The sequence below is a fragment of the Hylaeus volcanicus genome, chromosome 1 (assembly GCF_026283585.1).
Source record: "Hylaeus volcanicus isolate JK05 chromosome 1, UHH_iyHylVolc1.0_haploid, whole genome shotgun sequence".
Lineage (NCBI taxonomy): Eukaryota > Metazoa > Arthropoda > Insecta > Hymenoptera > Colletidae > Hylaeus > Hylaeus volcanicus.
In genome coordinates, this window is record NC_071976.1 from 18798710 (window position 1) to 18815038 (window position 16329).

At 35.6% G+C, this 16329-nt stretch overlaps 1 protein-coding gene across 2 annotated transcripts in view; it reads left to right on the forward strand.

The window, feature by feature from the left end:
* The window catches only part of LOC128883069 (semaphorin-1A-like), a 582486-nt gene that overhangs the window by 99843 nt on the left and 466314 nt on the right, over window positions 1-16329 (forward strand). For both annotated transcript variants that reach the window (XM_054135057.1, XM_054135071.1), the window contains exon 2: window positions 13991-14170. In XM_054135057.1, the coding sequence (XP_053991032.1) occupies window positions 14074-14170 (97 nt within the window). In that variant the 5' untranslated portion in view covers window positions 13991-14073. The remainder of the gene's footprint in view (window positions 1-13990; window positions 14171-16329) is intronic.

Genomic DNA, 16329 nt, shown 5'->3' on the forward strand with positions numbered 1-16329 from the left:
TTAACGAGGGCCAGAAAATGGGCCGCGCGTGGCCCGTGGGTTGCGCATCATCGTCCCAATGTCTAATATTTATCGTTGGTACATAACATTTAAAAAGCAACTAACGCTCTTAAACATCATTAATGTTTCGATGCGGCTCTTGGGACATTAATTCGTATACTTGATGGACTCTCGCGTAAACCTAGTGAATGTCGGTTTCGTGCTGTTTGCCCCGTGAATTAATGTTTCCTCTCGGTTGAAAATGAAATGCACACTTCCGCGTAAATTGCGTACTTAGTGGCAGTATTTGTCTTTTATACGATGCCATCAAGAAGTTGTTCCGGCACGTTGAGAGAGTTCTGATAAAGTTTCGAGGTCTCGCCGCTTATGCGGAAATCCTTGGTCATAAGTGCTATACATATGCCATGACCTTGTCTTTTATGCGAAAAGTTTCGCGCGTATTGTCTCTGTCTCTGAAGATGTGTCCGTTTACCGTCTGTTCTGCCGCACGTTTGTTACGAAGAATGCATCCGTTGGAGCGGGGAACAGACAAACATTGAATCTTTTCCGTACATTCGCCATCCCATGAATTTACAGTAGTGTTCACGAATATCGCATTACTCCTTAAAAATACATTGATGGAATTTCCATAGCTACTTCTATAGAAATTAAGATGGTCCTTATTTCAATGATTTATGGAGTCTATATTACCCACTTACTAAATACCTTGCAAATACATAAATAAATACAACAATTCCTGTTACAAAAATTGCAATTGACTACCGCTACTCGGGCGCTGTGATTGGTCGGATGTTGCTTTGTTAACACTTTATCTACCGGGCTATTTAGAAGCAGACTTTAATTAAAAAAAGAATTTTCTACAGTAGCATATGCCAATCTAGGCTGACAATAATTTTTTCATACTGTTACTAGGTACAGTGAAAGCTAAGTCTGTTACCGAACACTGAACATTGTAAGTAGACAACCATCAACACAGTAAATAAATTCGAATAATAACTAAATACTGGAATTACAAAGCCTATAAATAGGCTCCCGGTAAATAAAGTGTTAATAATTCAAAAACGAAACCCCATCCGACATTTTTGCAAAGGAAATTGTTGTTCAAAATCGTCTCAGCTACCCCCCATTTCCGGCTCCTACACGACCTTTGGGACACCCTCTATATGTATACACATATACTCTATCTAATGAATATATACATATGTATAAACATACGTTTTATTACATCTAAATATGTATATGAATACTCTTTGCATTGTATGTATGTATAATAAAATATTTATTTGGGAATATCAAACGTTTCGTTCAAATTCGACAAATTTCTTCAATATATGTACGCTGAGAATACGGAATATTTATGGGACAGACTATACGATAATTTTCTTTTACCCTCGATTACACGGCAGCAAAACATTTGTTCCATTGAAAACAAACCGTTGTTTATTTTCAATTTCCACAGTTCAGGGATCGAACAACGATGAGCCGGTATCGACAGAACGTTTCACTGAATTACCGATAATTGAAAAAATCGGTAAATCCTCTGATCGCTATTCGATGGCAGCCGGCGACCGCGCGCAGCGTCGTAAACACGTCGACGCGAGGTGAAGTCCGGTGCGAGCGTACGTCCCCGCGAATTCATGGCCGATATATTCATAGAATAAGTATTGTTTCCCAGGACAAAATAGAAGGGGAATAAAAATGGATCGCTTCAGGTGCAGTGAACTTTTGATGCGCGCGTCAGACACTGCCGATTTATCGGGCGCGATATAAATTGGCGATAGACTCGCGGCAATGCGCTCGATACGATCGGTTGGTGTAAACGCACCGTTAAAAATAGAAAAAGTTGAGGTGTTGCACTGCGCGGTACCGACGGGGGGAGGGAAGAAAAGAAGAGGAAAAAAGAACGGGAAGCAAAAAGAGAGGAGAAGGAAAGAGGGAGGAGTATAGGTGAACGCCTCTTTGAAAGGCGCGTTGGTACGAAACAAACGATCACGGTAGAAAATCGTCGAGGATTTCACCAAGCTGGAAATCGCGAGCAAGACGAGAGCTGCGCGCCTACTGTTTTTGCTTTGATCCTCGGCTCGTTGAACGGTGAGCGATCGGCCTAGAATTATCCACGGTCCGAGCGGCCATGTCGGTCTCGCGGCCCCGATGCTATTGCCGCTGTTGCTTTTTACTCGACTACTATACGCACAAAGCGCATGGATAATTAGACGGGGCGTGCTCCGGTGTTGCTCGGTGCTCTTGCCCACGAATTCTCCCAGTCTCGTGCCTCTTCTTCACCTGTGTCTGCGATGCCACGAGTTATACCAACATACCGCCACGGCGCCGCGGCTTTTCTCTCGGTTTTCTCTTATTTTCCAGTGGCCGTTTTCCCGAGCCACGATTCTACCCTTTACCCCCTGCGAAACGCACGAACCAGTTACAGATAACGCTGGTGATTTAGAAGGAGATCTCATCATTCTGCGCTTGAATCACGTTCCGCTCGAGGGCTTTGCGAGCGTGCAAGAAACGTTCTTTCTGATGATATTTTTGTTGGACATATTAAAAGGCAATTGGTTTCAAACTTCGCGCATGCGTTGATCAGACTTTTATGTACGCATGACAATTTTTTCATGGAAATATATCGGCTTTCACTTTAAGGTACTTAGATGAAACTCTTGAAAGTATTTTTCTACTGTGCAAACTGATATTGGATAAAATCGTGTATCTGAAACACGAAAACGAATGAAAATTTTGATCTGTACGAATGTAGATCTGGCATGAAGTGAAGATATTTTTTTGAAAGAAGACAAATATTTGTTTATTTAATAAAGTAATACGGTTTGTCAAGGAGGAATGGGAGCGTTCTGGTCGATGAAATATAGACCTTTGGAACTTTTTGTGGGCGATACTGATCTAATATAAATATTCGAGACATATTTTAAGAGTACATGCTTTGAACGGTATTTCCGCCAGTTACAGTCAGTGTAAGAAGTATTCGTACAGTAACCCATTTAAAATAAATAGTTCCTGTACGAATACTTATTACACTGACTGTATATTGAAAAATGTTAATCTGCATAGAAAGTATATACGTGATTGTTTTACGCTATCAGAATTGACGAATTGCAACGTGGCATGGATTCTTTTGAACCTAATGGTTAGAAATGATTATTAAAAATGGAATTTTTTAAATATAGATAAATGTTGTTGTTACCTGAAAATTTTACAAAATATCTATTTCGTTAAGAATTATTTTGCTATAAAAGCATGTAAAGTTTGTAATAAAATATCGGCAAGTCTTACAGATTTTTCATTACGTATGAGAAGAAAGAAATTGGTGGCTCTAGAAAAAAGTTCCCAAGCATCGGTACTTTCTTTGGACTGAAAGATGAATGTTCTTTTCAACTACCATGACACAAACAGATCAATATATGAGAATTTTTAACATGGAAACTATGCGATATAGAAAGTTTCAATTTGAATATATGAATATATACTTTTTGAAGAATATCTAGAAAACTTTGTGTTGAAAAATGTAGAAAAGTGGCGACGCATCAACTTCGTTTACCGCAGCTCCGCCGAGTATGTTTGCATAGTCTGCAACCGCTGCATTGCGAGATTGCTGATCTGAAATTAAAAAAGTGGAAAAGTTTCTACTTTATTAAGGATATTGTTAAAATGTAGCTTTACTATTTCTTAAAATTTTCATTTTTGAGTAAATTTTAATGAATTAAAGAAAAATTAAAAAGTGAAAATTTCCAAAAGTATATTTCATACAGCAACAAAATATATGTATATGTCAATTATTTACGTTAGTATAACTGTCGCGGTAGAGAGGATAAAACTAATTTATTTTGACAGAATATATTTTTAAAACAATTAACATTGGATAACATATCTTCTAACCACAAATGTACATGCATTGACATTGAAAACTTTTAATAAATGTTTTTGAGTAATATGATGGTCATATTTACACATATCATAAATTACAATTTATCTACAATTTCAACTAATGAGTACTACTTAGTGCAATGGCGTAAGAACTGACACATTTCATTAACACTAAACTGTTCTTTTTTCAAGTGCTGCAATAAATGGTACATTGCTGTACAGAAAATAACTATTGATTAAAAAAAAATTCGCAGTTTTGCGTGTTTCATGTTTTCCGCGTTTCTAAGCAATATATCGAACGTGAATCCGCCAGTGATATTTGCTTTATGCGGACCTGTGGAAGTTTCGTTATTGCTTGCCAAAGAGAATAGTTTTTATTTCACCAATACGCACTGCACACACCTCTAATACATGAATGTTTCATTTTGTTTATTTTTGTGAATATCATTCAAAATTATATGGCGAGAGCTAAACATAGTGTTATAAGCTGTTTTCTCCAAAATCAGTGCAAATATACATAAAACTTTCGTTTTAGCGTGTAAAAAGAAATCGAGAAGAGTATACTACAGGGTGTTAAAAAAAAAAGCATTCAATACTTATATGGTGTATAGGGCACACTGTACTGAGTAAATAAGCTTTAGTAAACATAGGTCCAAAGGTCAACCGTTTCTGAGATATAAACATTTTTGTTTGCTAGTATCATGATTGACTTACTACTGGGTTTTCGATATTTATAGAAGATTTTCCACGTGTCCACCGCTCATTTCTGTACACGAAATTGAAAAAATGAAATTGATGGAATTGTCGGCACTTGAATGGGAACATTCAGAACGCAATTTATAAACACTGACATAAACATCGCATGCGATGGAAGCAAGTAAGTCAATCATGATACTAGCAAACAAAAATGTTTATACCTCAGAAACGGTTGACCTTTGGACCTATGTTTACTAAAGCTTTTTTACTCAATACAGTGTGCCCTATACACCATATAAATATTGAATGCTTTTTTTTGAACACCCTGTATATATAATCACGTAACGTTTATATTTCATCATTTTATATTTCACCATGAGAAACACGTGGTCATGTATTATTAACACGCACAAAAACTTTGACTGTTTATATCTCTGCTATGAAATATCGGATAGTAAAATAGAAAAAACAGGTAAAAAATGACAATTCCCGAAACGTTTTTATAACGGGACCACCTGGGGGTTATACTCTATAAGATGCAAGAGGTTTCATTCCGATTGGTCAAGTCATTTCGGTGTAATCGGCGAACAAACATTTAAAAAATATATATATACATGTCAAATTGAGTAACCTCCTCCTTTTCGAAGTCGGGTAAAAAAGGATTGTTCGTCTTATTTTGGTACGAGAAATGGATCCTTAAAAAAATGTCCAATATTCTTGACAAGATTATTCGTTCTTTTCATGGGTGACACTAAAATTACTATTCAATGCATACATATTCTGTATACATACGACTAAATTTTTTGTAATTAGAGAGAGGAGATGGAAATTAAGTTATCGATATAGTTAATTCTGTATCACAATAATTTTTTCCAAATATAGCGATAAAAAAAATTGTTCATAATTGAATGAATTTAAAAGGATGTTCGAATACTTGGGTCAAATTGATCATCTTGATAGTTTTAGCGTTAATATCCCTTTACAATTTTGGTATAATTGATTATACAAAAAGTGACACACGGATTTCGTATACAAAAAGCTTCCCCTACCTCTGGTACCCTAATTATTAGTTAATTTTACACACCTACAACTGACAGCTCTGTTCACATCTATAAATTCCCAAGATTTCATTATCAAGCTATTAAATAATCCTAGCTAAAATCAATCATCTCTGTCCACGCGTGACTGGTATCACGATTTCTCACGATCGAGACACAGGGGTACGATAAAATGTCGGCAAATCGGTTTTCGTCGACGGGACATCGCGCTTTAATTTTCTTGGTCCTCGACAGTCGCCTCTGCTCGTACGTTCGATTACTTTGACGCGACGAAGGCACTCGTTTAGCTTCTACGTGTCGTCGTCGAAGTCTTCCCTCGATTCCTGGATCTGTTTGCTTGATTTTGCAATCCCTTCCTCTCCGCCTGCGGTTTTTTTTAGCCGTGCCAGCGATCCGATCGAGAGAAATTAAATCGATTCTTTTTTGTCTCTCGGCGAGGGTTTTTCCAATCCGATCTTGGGAGCTGGGCGGGTTGCGATCGCGCGACGCGATGGCTCCTGACTTGTCTGACGTAAGAGAAAGTCTGGTTTGGTTGCAGCTACCACGGGGAATCGGAAACCGAGCGGTGACGATGCTGGAGAGAAGTGACTCTCGATCTACAGCTCGTCTCGTACCTTGAAAGTAGGGCGAGCCACGCCTAAGAGTGGCTCGCCTCTCTGATATACGTACCTTAGCGAACACTTTGTGTTTTCGTGCTGCGCGTTTCACCCGTTTCCAAGCGATCCTCGGGGAAGGCTTGCACGGTTTTCGGTGAATTTATTATCGCGCTGCGCGTACCCAGAGGCTGTGGAGATTGCATGCCCATTCGTGCGAAAGAGATTAGAACATTAGAAGTAACAAGAAAATAAAAGGACCCGTACGAGTCGGGGTTAATAACAGCGTATACATTACCGTTCATAAGTATCCGGACACCTACAGTGGGTGTAGAATGTATTCGTACACCGATCAATTTCCCAAAAAAACTTTTGTGTGAAATTGTAGTTTCTTAACTTCTTTTTTTGTAATCAATGATATTTTACATATTCTCGGAAATCTCTAAGATAGATATAGTCCAAACAACATTTACTAGTTAATATAATTTGTGAAATTAACAAAAAAAAAAAATGCGAAAAGTGGGTTAAAGTATAGAAGCAATAAGTATTTCTACCATTCTTGTGACGAACCATTTACAGCAGAGTTTGTAACGTACACACATTAGTTTATTGCTCCGTGCGAATTCGAATATACAATTTCCAGTAAAGTACTTTTAAAGAGTTGTGCGAATATTTATTGCTTCAACATTTCTATCGGTTAATTGTTGCTTTCTTGTTAATTTTGCAACTTACATAAACAGCTATTTTTTTTGTAATCTATCTATTCTAGAGATTTTCGAGAATATGTATAATGTCATTGTTTATAAAAAATAAGTTAATAAATTACCATTTTTACACAGTTTTTTTGGAAATTGATCGGTGTACGAATACTTTCTACACCCACTGTAGCAGAAATCAGATAAATACCGCGTTTATTTTGTAATAGGGGAATTGTCTTTTAATGCAAATTATATTTAATGAGCATTCCATCATCGTAAAAAAAGTAGAATACAAAATGTACGCAGTGTAATTATACCTTATTGTTAGTGAAAATAACATTTACCGAACATCTCACTACCATGGATGAAACAAAATACAAAATGTATGCCTGTAATAATTAGTTCTTAATGAAAATAATTTTTAACGAACGTTTCGTTACCGTAGGAGAAGTAGAATATAAAAATAATTGAATACTATTTTTAAAATCATATGTAAGATAAAGATATATAAATGTTTTTATACTGATTAGAGTTAATTGTCCTAAAAATCACGTCTTAGAATTGCTTAGTTACGATGAAAAATACTTTGTTTAAACGTCTATGAATGTTATCATTAAACTACGGATTTTATGGATTTATAATACAAGAGAATATGATAAATATATGTTAACTTCTGCAATTCGAAATATTAATATTATCATATTAATTAATGGAATATATTCTACATACATACTGCATAATTTTTGTATATTTTTCATATTAGTGTATACCATAAATGCATAAGATCAGAAATTCCCTACAAAATAATTTAATGTTTCGTTTGTATATACTATATCCACTCTGTTTTGAAATAACCGTTTGCACCAACCTCAGCATTCTAACGACAACTTTTTCTAGTGTTTCTGCTTGGATTTCTTTCCACCTCGTTTTTACCTGTGTCCACGACTGTGTCTCACTATTTAGACATTTCGTTCTCACTTTCCCATCTAATTTGTCCTACAATTTCGCAATTGGATCGAGGTTGCGCGATCGCGAGGTCATTTCAGTATTTTCAATTTGTCTTCTACTCGTTTGATATATATTGTACATATGTAGCACTGTGGTATGTCCTCTATAAAAACAAAATTATTTTCAACAAACCTTCGTCGTAGTGGAATAACGTTTTTTTTTTTTTAGAATATTTAAATATTGATACTTTCGCAATATGTCTTTTTTTATTATATTCCTCACTGTGTTTGCAACAAAATAACTCCAAACTATTGTTTGTTGAATTCATTTTCTTTAAAGATAAACTTATGTAGCGGCTAGCTCGCACCAAAAGTAACGGTTTACGAGCAAACGGCTAGCATGTAGTATAAAAATTGAATTACAAATTGAAAGCATCGATTACTGGACCAGCGTCGAAGTTAAGTTAACTCCTGTTAAGAAATGCGTGACAAAAACTGTTTGCGCTTGACATTTTCAGTAGAATATGCCAGCAACTCTAGACGATTTTAAAAATATATTTTAGTATTTTATGTATCTTTACATCTTAAGAAACAGAAGTTCTTAACGCTATGTTCCGTATTTTTCAAACGAGTGTCCTCGTCTTGTTACGGTGTAAAATCATATTCATCTGCTCTCGAATTGATCTCACTATAAAGATTCATTTTGTAAGGGTTTCAAGACTTCCAAAACAATACAAAATTTAGAGATAACTGTACTCCGATTAGAGAGTCGAAAATGTTCGCGGCCACATCTAAAATAAAATATCCTACCGCCATTTTAAGGCGTAGCATTTTACCACTATTACATCATTAAGTATTTATTCATGAATTAATATAAAATATTAGAAATATCTTGTTAGCTCTTGCAAAACATAAGAAACAATAATGAATATGAAAATAGAATCAATATGCGAATCATTGTGAGTTGTATCATAAGCGAACTACAAGCTTATAAAAAACTGAGAAATGAGAGGTTTAGTCGAGTATTGAAAGTTTTAACCACTACTCAATTGTTCGACTTCGTATGTCGCTATCAACGCTTCGAGTTTCAACGAAATCCAATATTAACGAAGACTGTCGCCTCTCGGTCGCCGCTCGAGTAATAGCTAGCGGCGACTGAGAGTCGCCCCTCGAGTGCAAAGGGTTAATAGAGTTTGGAATGGTTCGAAAAATCACGAGGGATCGTTTCCTCGCGCGTTCTTCCGTCAGAGTTGGGCGCAGTTCGCGGCGACACGGTTAAATTGAATTTAAGACTCTCGATCTTTACATTCGCGCAGAGAAATCTAATTATACTAATACGATTTGTATGAGACGAGAGTTAAAACAGAAGGCAGGGTTATCGATTCGCTATGCGGATCACCGTTGAGTCCTTCCACGCATTTCGAGGCGTGACACGAACAACGACAACGTAAACGACGCCAACCAACGTCGAAGCTGAATTTTAAGCGTCTCGCGAGGAGCGGTTACGAAGGCGAACGGAATTAAGTTGTACGTTTTGCGCCTGTGTACAAGATGCCAAGGGAGGTGGTGGTTAGCGACATTAGATATGCAGCCTGATTCGACGAGAGCCGTCATACAAACCACCGTCCATTAATATGTGAATACTTACCACTTTGAAAAAAAATTGATGTACTATGTGAATTATTATTTATAAAATTACGTTTCCTCGTATATTCTACTTTGGATACATGTTCAGTAATTTTCAGTGGTACTAAATTGTGTAATTTAACCGTTTCCGCTCGAGTGGCGCCTCTAGGGCGACATATGTAATTTAAAAGTGATTTTTGAATGTACAATTTCAATTTTACTTATATCAAAATACAGCTTATTATTAATTGAAATAATATACATTGAGTCGTGAATGTTTTTAGATGTTTCTTTTCGAAGCAGAGTTTTTGGTTTTACAGAAATTTATTATAAAAATGGACTCGATTTAATTCTATAGAAAAATGCCTCGAGCGCAAAGGGTTAATTATTTAAATCCTTTAACACGTTGACTGTACAGTATCTCATTTTGTGGGTAACAAGTTTCATTAAGTAACTAAAAGAATTATTTTTGAAGGTGCATTGAAGTAAACAGATATCTAGGACGCATGAACTTCGTACATTTCTTTCTTTGAATTCAAAAAGGAAATATGTTATCAACGGATAAAATATTTATAAAAAAAGATAAAATATTCATTAATTTTCATAATTTATATAAATATAAAAAATTTATATATTTGAGTTGTCCGGAAAGTCCATGTCGATGTTTGGTAGGTGGTACAGGTCTGAATATATCGAAATGGTTGAAAACAAATAACATGTATACATCTCTTAAAAGGTGGAAAGGTTGTGGAACAAAATAGCACCTATGTAATTCAATAAATATATGTATGTATATATATTATATGCCTTTGAATTTTTCCCTGAAAAATTCCCTTTCTGAGAAACAAAAATTTGTATTAACTTGAGGAATAGAATTTGTAATTATACCATTTGCGTAGTGAAATTGAATCGTTCATACTATTTTATAAATTTGGTTTGACGCAGGTACAGATATGAATTTCTGAATAACGCGTACGTACGTGATCCATCGCCAATATGTTAGGGCTGAAGTGTGCGCGTGCATACGATTTTTCACCTAATCGCGAGCGTATTCGAAGTCATAGTCGGTAGTCGGCTGCGTGGCAGGCGGACAAATAGAAGCTCCAGCTGGCGACCTCTCTGCATAATGCATACCATCGTCGTCTTGTTCATCGTCTTCGTCGCACTGGTTTGACTACGGCGATGTCCTACGTTCTCCTCGTTAGCCTTTTATCTTGCCTGGTACCCGCTTCCTTCTCTCTTGTTTCTCCCTCGCTAGCCTATCTCTGGCCTGCCAGGTGGTGGTGCACCTCTGCAAGAAATTTCGCGTGTAGAAGTTGCCCGCGAAATGGAACAAAGACACTTTAGCTTCTACTCGCGCCTCTGCCATACTCGATTGTTAAGAACTGGAGAGATTTAAGAAATGTCTGCATTTTTAATGCGATCACGCGAGAAACTTTTTCTTGGGCTAGCTAAAACCAGATCCTTCTCGTCATTAGATTGTCGCGGGTCAGATGTGGCGTTGAATCCCTTTGCAAGCAATGAACGATTCTTGAGCGTTAGTCGGCTGGATTGTCGCTAGATTAACCCCCGTTAAGTTAGCCCCTCCATTAACGATAAACAAATTTAAACCTATTGCAAAATAAGGTGCCAATTAGGTGCTAATTTAGTGCCAAAGTCCCGAATTAAGTGCTCGTACCGTTTGGCAGAGAAATTCATCGTAAAAAGGGGGAGGATAACGTTACGCTAGCACACACACACACGCACACACCTTCCTCATAACTTGGTGGCCAGGGACTGTATAGTTTCGAAGATATCTGAGGCGTTAATAGTTATTACTCCACTTAACAAGAAAAAAAGCAATTAATCGATAGAAATGTTGAAGCAATAAGTATCTGCACAACTGTTTAAAAGTACTTTACTGGCAATTTGATGTTTTCTAATTCGTACGGAGCAATAAACTAATGTGTTTACATTACAAACTCTACTGTAAATGGTTCGTCATAAGAATCGTACAAATACTTATTGCTTCTATACTTTTACCCATTTTTCGCATTTTTTTATTAATTTCACAAATTATATTAACTAGTAAATGTTGTTTGGACTATATCTATCTTAGAGACTTCCGAGAATACAATTTCAATTTCTATCAACATCTTCAATAAACTACAATTTCACACAAAAGTTTTTTGGGAAATTGATCGGTGTACGAATACATTCTACACCCACTGTATTTTCGATTTAGTTTTATGTAACTAGATCACTTTGCTTTCCTTGTCGGCTATACCGCGTAGGTACGCAAACGAAAGAAGCATTAATCGCTTGGAAAATAAAGGAGTCCATAATTTTGTATTCTTGTGAAATATAAGCTTACACCGATGTTAGAATAGCATATTAACCCTTTGCACTCGAGGCATTTTTTCCTGGTATCTACCAGCATCTCGAGATACTTCCTTAGCATTCTATTGCCACGAATACTAAGGTTAAATTGACTTCGAAAATGAAATCTCTAATTTGAGATTTTAGAATCAGATTACCTTTGCCTCACAGACAATCATTTTATCGACACTTCGAGTTCCAAAGAAATTAAACCTAAACAAACATTATTGCTGGTTGATTTGCTGGGTCGAACCTAGGGCTGACCGAGAGTCACCTCCCGAGTACAAAGGGTTAAAAACTGAAGTAATGATATCACTTATCGATCACTTGTCAATGCGTTTAATTTTATTGAATTCTCCATTTCAAATAGTTTGTGTCACAATTTTTATCGACGTGGAGGGAAGGAGTGGGTATTCAGAATCTTTACGTTAATTCTTGTTCTTTTTGAACGAGACTACGACTTTTTTGCAGAGTTATCGCAATTTAATTAAATTCCTGTATCTTGGTTTTATTTGCTTTACTTTTCAATCAAGCTTCTGGGATTGCAAGGGGTTAATAGGTAAACGATCTCCACTACTTTGCGGTGTAACAATTTAGATTCCTCCAACTCATCATGGTGAAAAGTTCTTTGAATTCTGGCAAAGAACTCTGTTTCTGTATTTCCTTTTGACCTAAGAAATATCGCGCTCCGTTCGTATACTTCTCGAAGGTGGTCAGGTACTTACCAGTATTTTTCTTCTGACTCTCTCGAGACTTAAGTTTCTTGATATCCTCTTGAAATGTCCATTTTTTTGTAGTTCTGTTCCTTGCAATCTTCTTGATATTTTTGTTTTTCCCGGTTTCGCTATTTTAATAGTCGGTAAATTACCTATTGGTTACGAGTGACATACGATTGGGTCGCTGTGTACGCTACCAACGCGGGCCACGAGGTCGAATTACGCGAAATTAGTCAGTCGCACATACGCAATCAAGCGTTAACCACGTACTTATGTATATCTCATCCTTTTGTATTAATATATCTATTTAATAAGTCTCTTCACGTGTGTTCATTATTTACAACATATTTGTACATTAATAATTTGTACAAAATGCTGTACATGACTTTTCTTGTTCCACTTTTGCTTTCCAGGTAAAATCTTGAGTACAAATTGAGAGAACAAAGAATTGTTTCTGAACCAGAACTAAATACTTTAAATTTGTTGTATTTAACGCGACGCGCGACGTTTTCATTTCTGAATTCCAAGACATTTTAAAGGAAATAATTTGTTTTCAAAATAAAAAAATTTAATTTTGTTGGTATTAAAGCGAATTATTTGCCTGAAAAGTACTTCAAATTCAGAAATTGAAGCGTTACATTAAATGTATCGAATACTGGAATGTGGTTCTCCACATTCCAATTAAATAAAATTTGTTTATGAAATAACAAATAAACACCTTTTACATTTACCACAGATAAAACTACTAAATTTCTTATCGCATAGGTGATAACAATTGTCTATGTAATTTTCATTAAGGGAAAACTGAAATGTGAACTGCAGAACACAGTATTTCACGATGAATAAATAAAAATATAACTGTTAAAAAGAGCAATTGTTACGAATATACTGCTGTACTCTGGTTTTATTTGTGATCTGTTAATTATATTATTTGCAATACAGCGTAATCTGCAGTAAAGCGTTTCGTAATTTAATAAAATTTAATCTCTGCGAATCATCTAATGAAAACAGAAAGTGCAAAACCGTTCAAACAGTTAATCAACGCTGTCATCCTCGAATTATCATTTCAAATATTAAATTTTGCAATTAAATCAAATTGACCTACAAATTCGTTGAAAATTGGAATCATCAAATTCTGTTGGTTTAGCCTATATATTCGATCCTTTCCAGAGTACAAATTTAAACAGACAAAATATTGCAAATTTCGTTTTAAAAAAATTATAAGAAAATTATACTAAAACTATAAGATTAAACAATTTGTAAGAACTATGTAAAATCATATATAGTTTAATTGTCCATCGATTGTTTATCGACAGATTGAAAGATAAAGTGTCTAATGATATAGGAAACATGTGAATAATTGCTTAATTTGTTGGTAATCGTTTGTTATTAACGGTAGGAATTTTCTTGTCGTTTCAGGAATGACGATCGGAGCGGCGATGTCGAGGATTGACAGCTACCGCTGATTCATAAGATACCCTGCAGGGCCACTCGCTACCAAAATGAGCACATCGTTGCGAATTTTGGCGCTAATCAGCTTAGCCGCGCAGAACGTGGCTTGGCCGCAAGATCCCGTTCCTAAACTGCACGTCAAATATCGTGAGTAACCAAAAATATTAAATTATCCTCATCCTAATCTGTTCGTAATATGCAAGGCGTTCCTGAACTGTTTCACATAATTTTGTCAGGATGTTCTACTAATGCCACCTATTAATTAAAATATTTCAGACAAATCGATGCTTCGTACTCCAAGAAATTTGTTTAATATCAATGACTAATAACTTCTGAAACTTGAATGTTCTTTTTTCTTACAAAAATTACACGTTCTAACTCACAATCAAGTACACTGTGTTTCACGTTTTATCATTAACGCAACGATTTGCTCTTTCGAGTGATCATGTTGAACCTGTAAACATCACAATGTAAACCATAAGTATCGTATAACGATAAGAACGATAGTACTGTTTATTAATCATCGAGACAATGCTGCGTATCTCTTTGTTCGAAGAGTCTACATCAAATATTTTTTGTTACGTCTAAAGTTCGATCAAACAGTTCAGGATCACCTTGTATAAAAGAACTAATTAATTTCTAGGAGTCAGTCACATACTGAAATGAAAAATTATTCCATAACTTGGGCAAGATCGAATTCAAACAAGTCAAAGAATACAATTTTTACAGTTACTATTGATTCTTTTCCACTCCGCATTGGAAAATCGAAGCTAATTCGCAATTAAAATTTTAAAAAGCGTATGGAAGAAAACAAGCAAGTTATTCATAGACTAAAACCTTCTCGACGTCATAGTAGTACAAGATTTACATTCCTCGTAAGAGAAGAATATTTGATAATTAATCCTAGTAGATGCATAAAATTAGTTTGAAGGAATGAATTGCATTGCACGCTTTACTTTACGTTCGAATAGATTTCTTTTTATTTGAACATAATGATTCGTATATGAATTTCACTCTATTCTTTTATTTTTACGAGAAATTCGTTAGTGCATGCATTCTTCGTGATAATTTTATGATATACCGTTCTCGTAGAAGCGCTTTTGCACTAAAGACAGAGAATTACAATGTATTTTCATGACGTACGAATATATCCGATATTAACGTTCTCATTTCCCTCGTGAAACAATTTTCTCCACAAAATGTACGTTTCTTGATAACTGGCTTTGCGAAATGTCGAGGAAGTCGTACCTTTACAGAGCATTATCAATCTTTATTCGTTTGATTAAAGCAATGCTAATTTAATGTGGCGGAAAGAAAAGTTGAGCTTATCGTGCGATTTATTTCATTTTCTTTTATGAACGTTGCTATAGGAAACATTTTTAGTTACAACGAACGTCATTTTCACGATAATGGTACATTTTCAGATAAAGAAATGATAGCTCCAAATAGTGACTTTAGGTTGGAAGTTATTCTAAATATGGTATTCTAAAGACAACTTGGTTTATCCTATATCTTCGTTTATGCTATACTACGTGTGAGGACGTTATTTGACTGTACAATAACAAGCACAAAACTTGTCTTGATGTCATAAGAATATGACGCTGCTGCTACTTCAGAAACAAAGCAGTGTGGTGCGTAAACTAGGATGTGCAGGAGTTGGTCTTCGTGAATTCAATTTGCGCACCATGCGACGTTTATTTTTGACGCTTGTGACGCTGGAGTTCTTACAACGTTTGTTAAGTTCTGTAGCTCTTGTTGTATCTATCTGTGTAAGTCAACTGTAAAAGTAGTAAAAAAACGAGTTGAAAGCGACTTCTATACATATACCCCGAAAATTGCATAAAGATGGAAGTTATAAACTGTATATTCACTTAATTTCAGTCAAATTTTCGACAAAACAAATGTTCTATAATGTGTATATTCAAAGGAGTACAGTTTCTTCATTTCAAAATATTCTCTCTTTTATACCATTCGTCGTGTACTCATTTTTAATTTTTTGACTGCGAAGGGTGTGTACAGCGTGTCCCAGCCTAAATGACAGAGCCCTAACTCCGAAACTATCGGCCGAATGCAAAATTTCAAATATGGAAATTGCATGGTAAAGTGGGGCTCATGTTTCGGCGAGAAGGAACTTTTGTTAACTTTGTTATTTAACGTGATATGATGGTTTACTTTCGTTTTTCAAATGGAATTATATATTTTTGTTTATACCATGCGATAGTACTTTTCAAGACGAATTCATTAAGCTTTGATGTGTTTACCCGATTTGTAATAGTTTTCAAGCTATAACGCTTCAAATTTTGCTA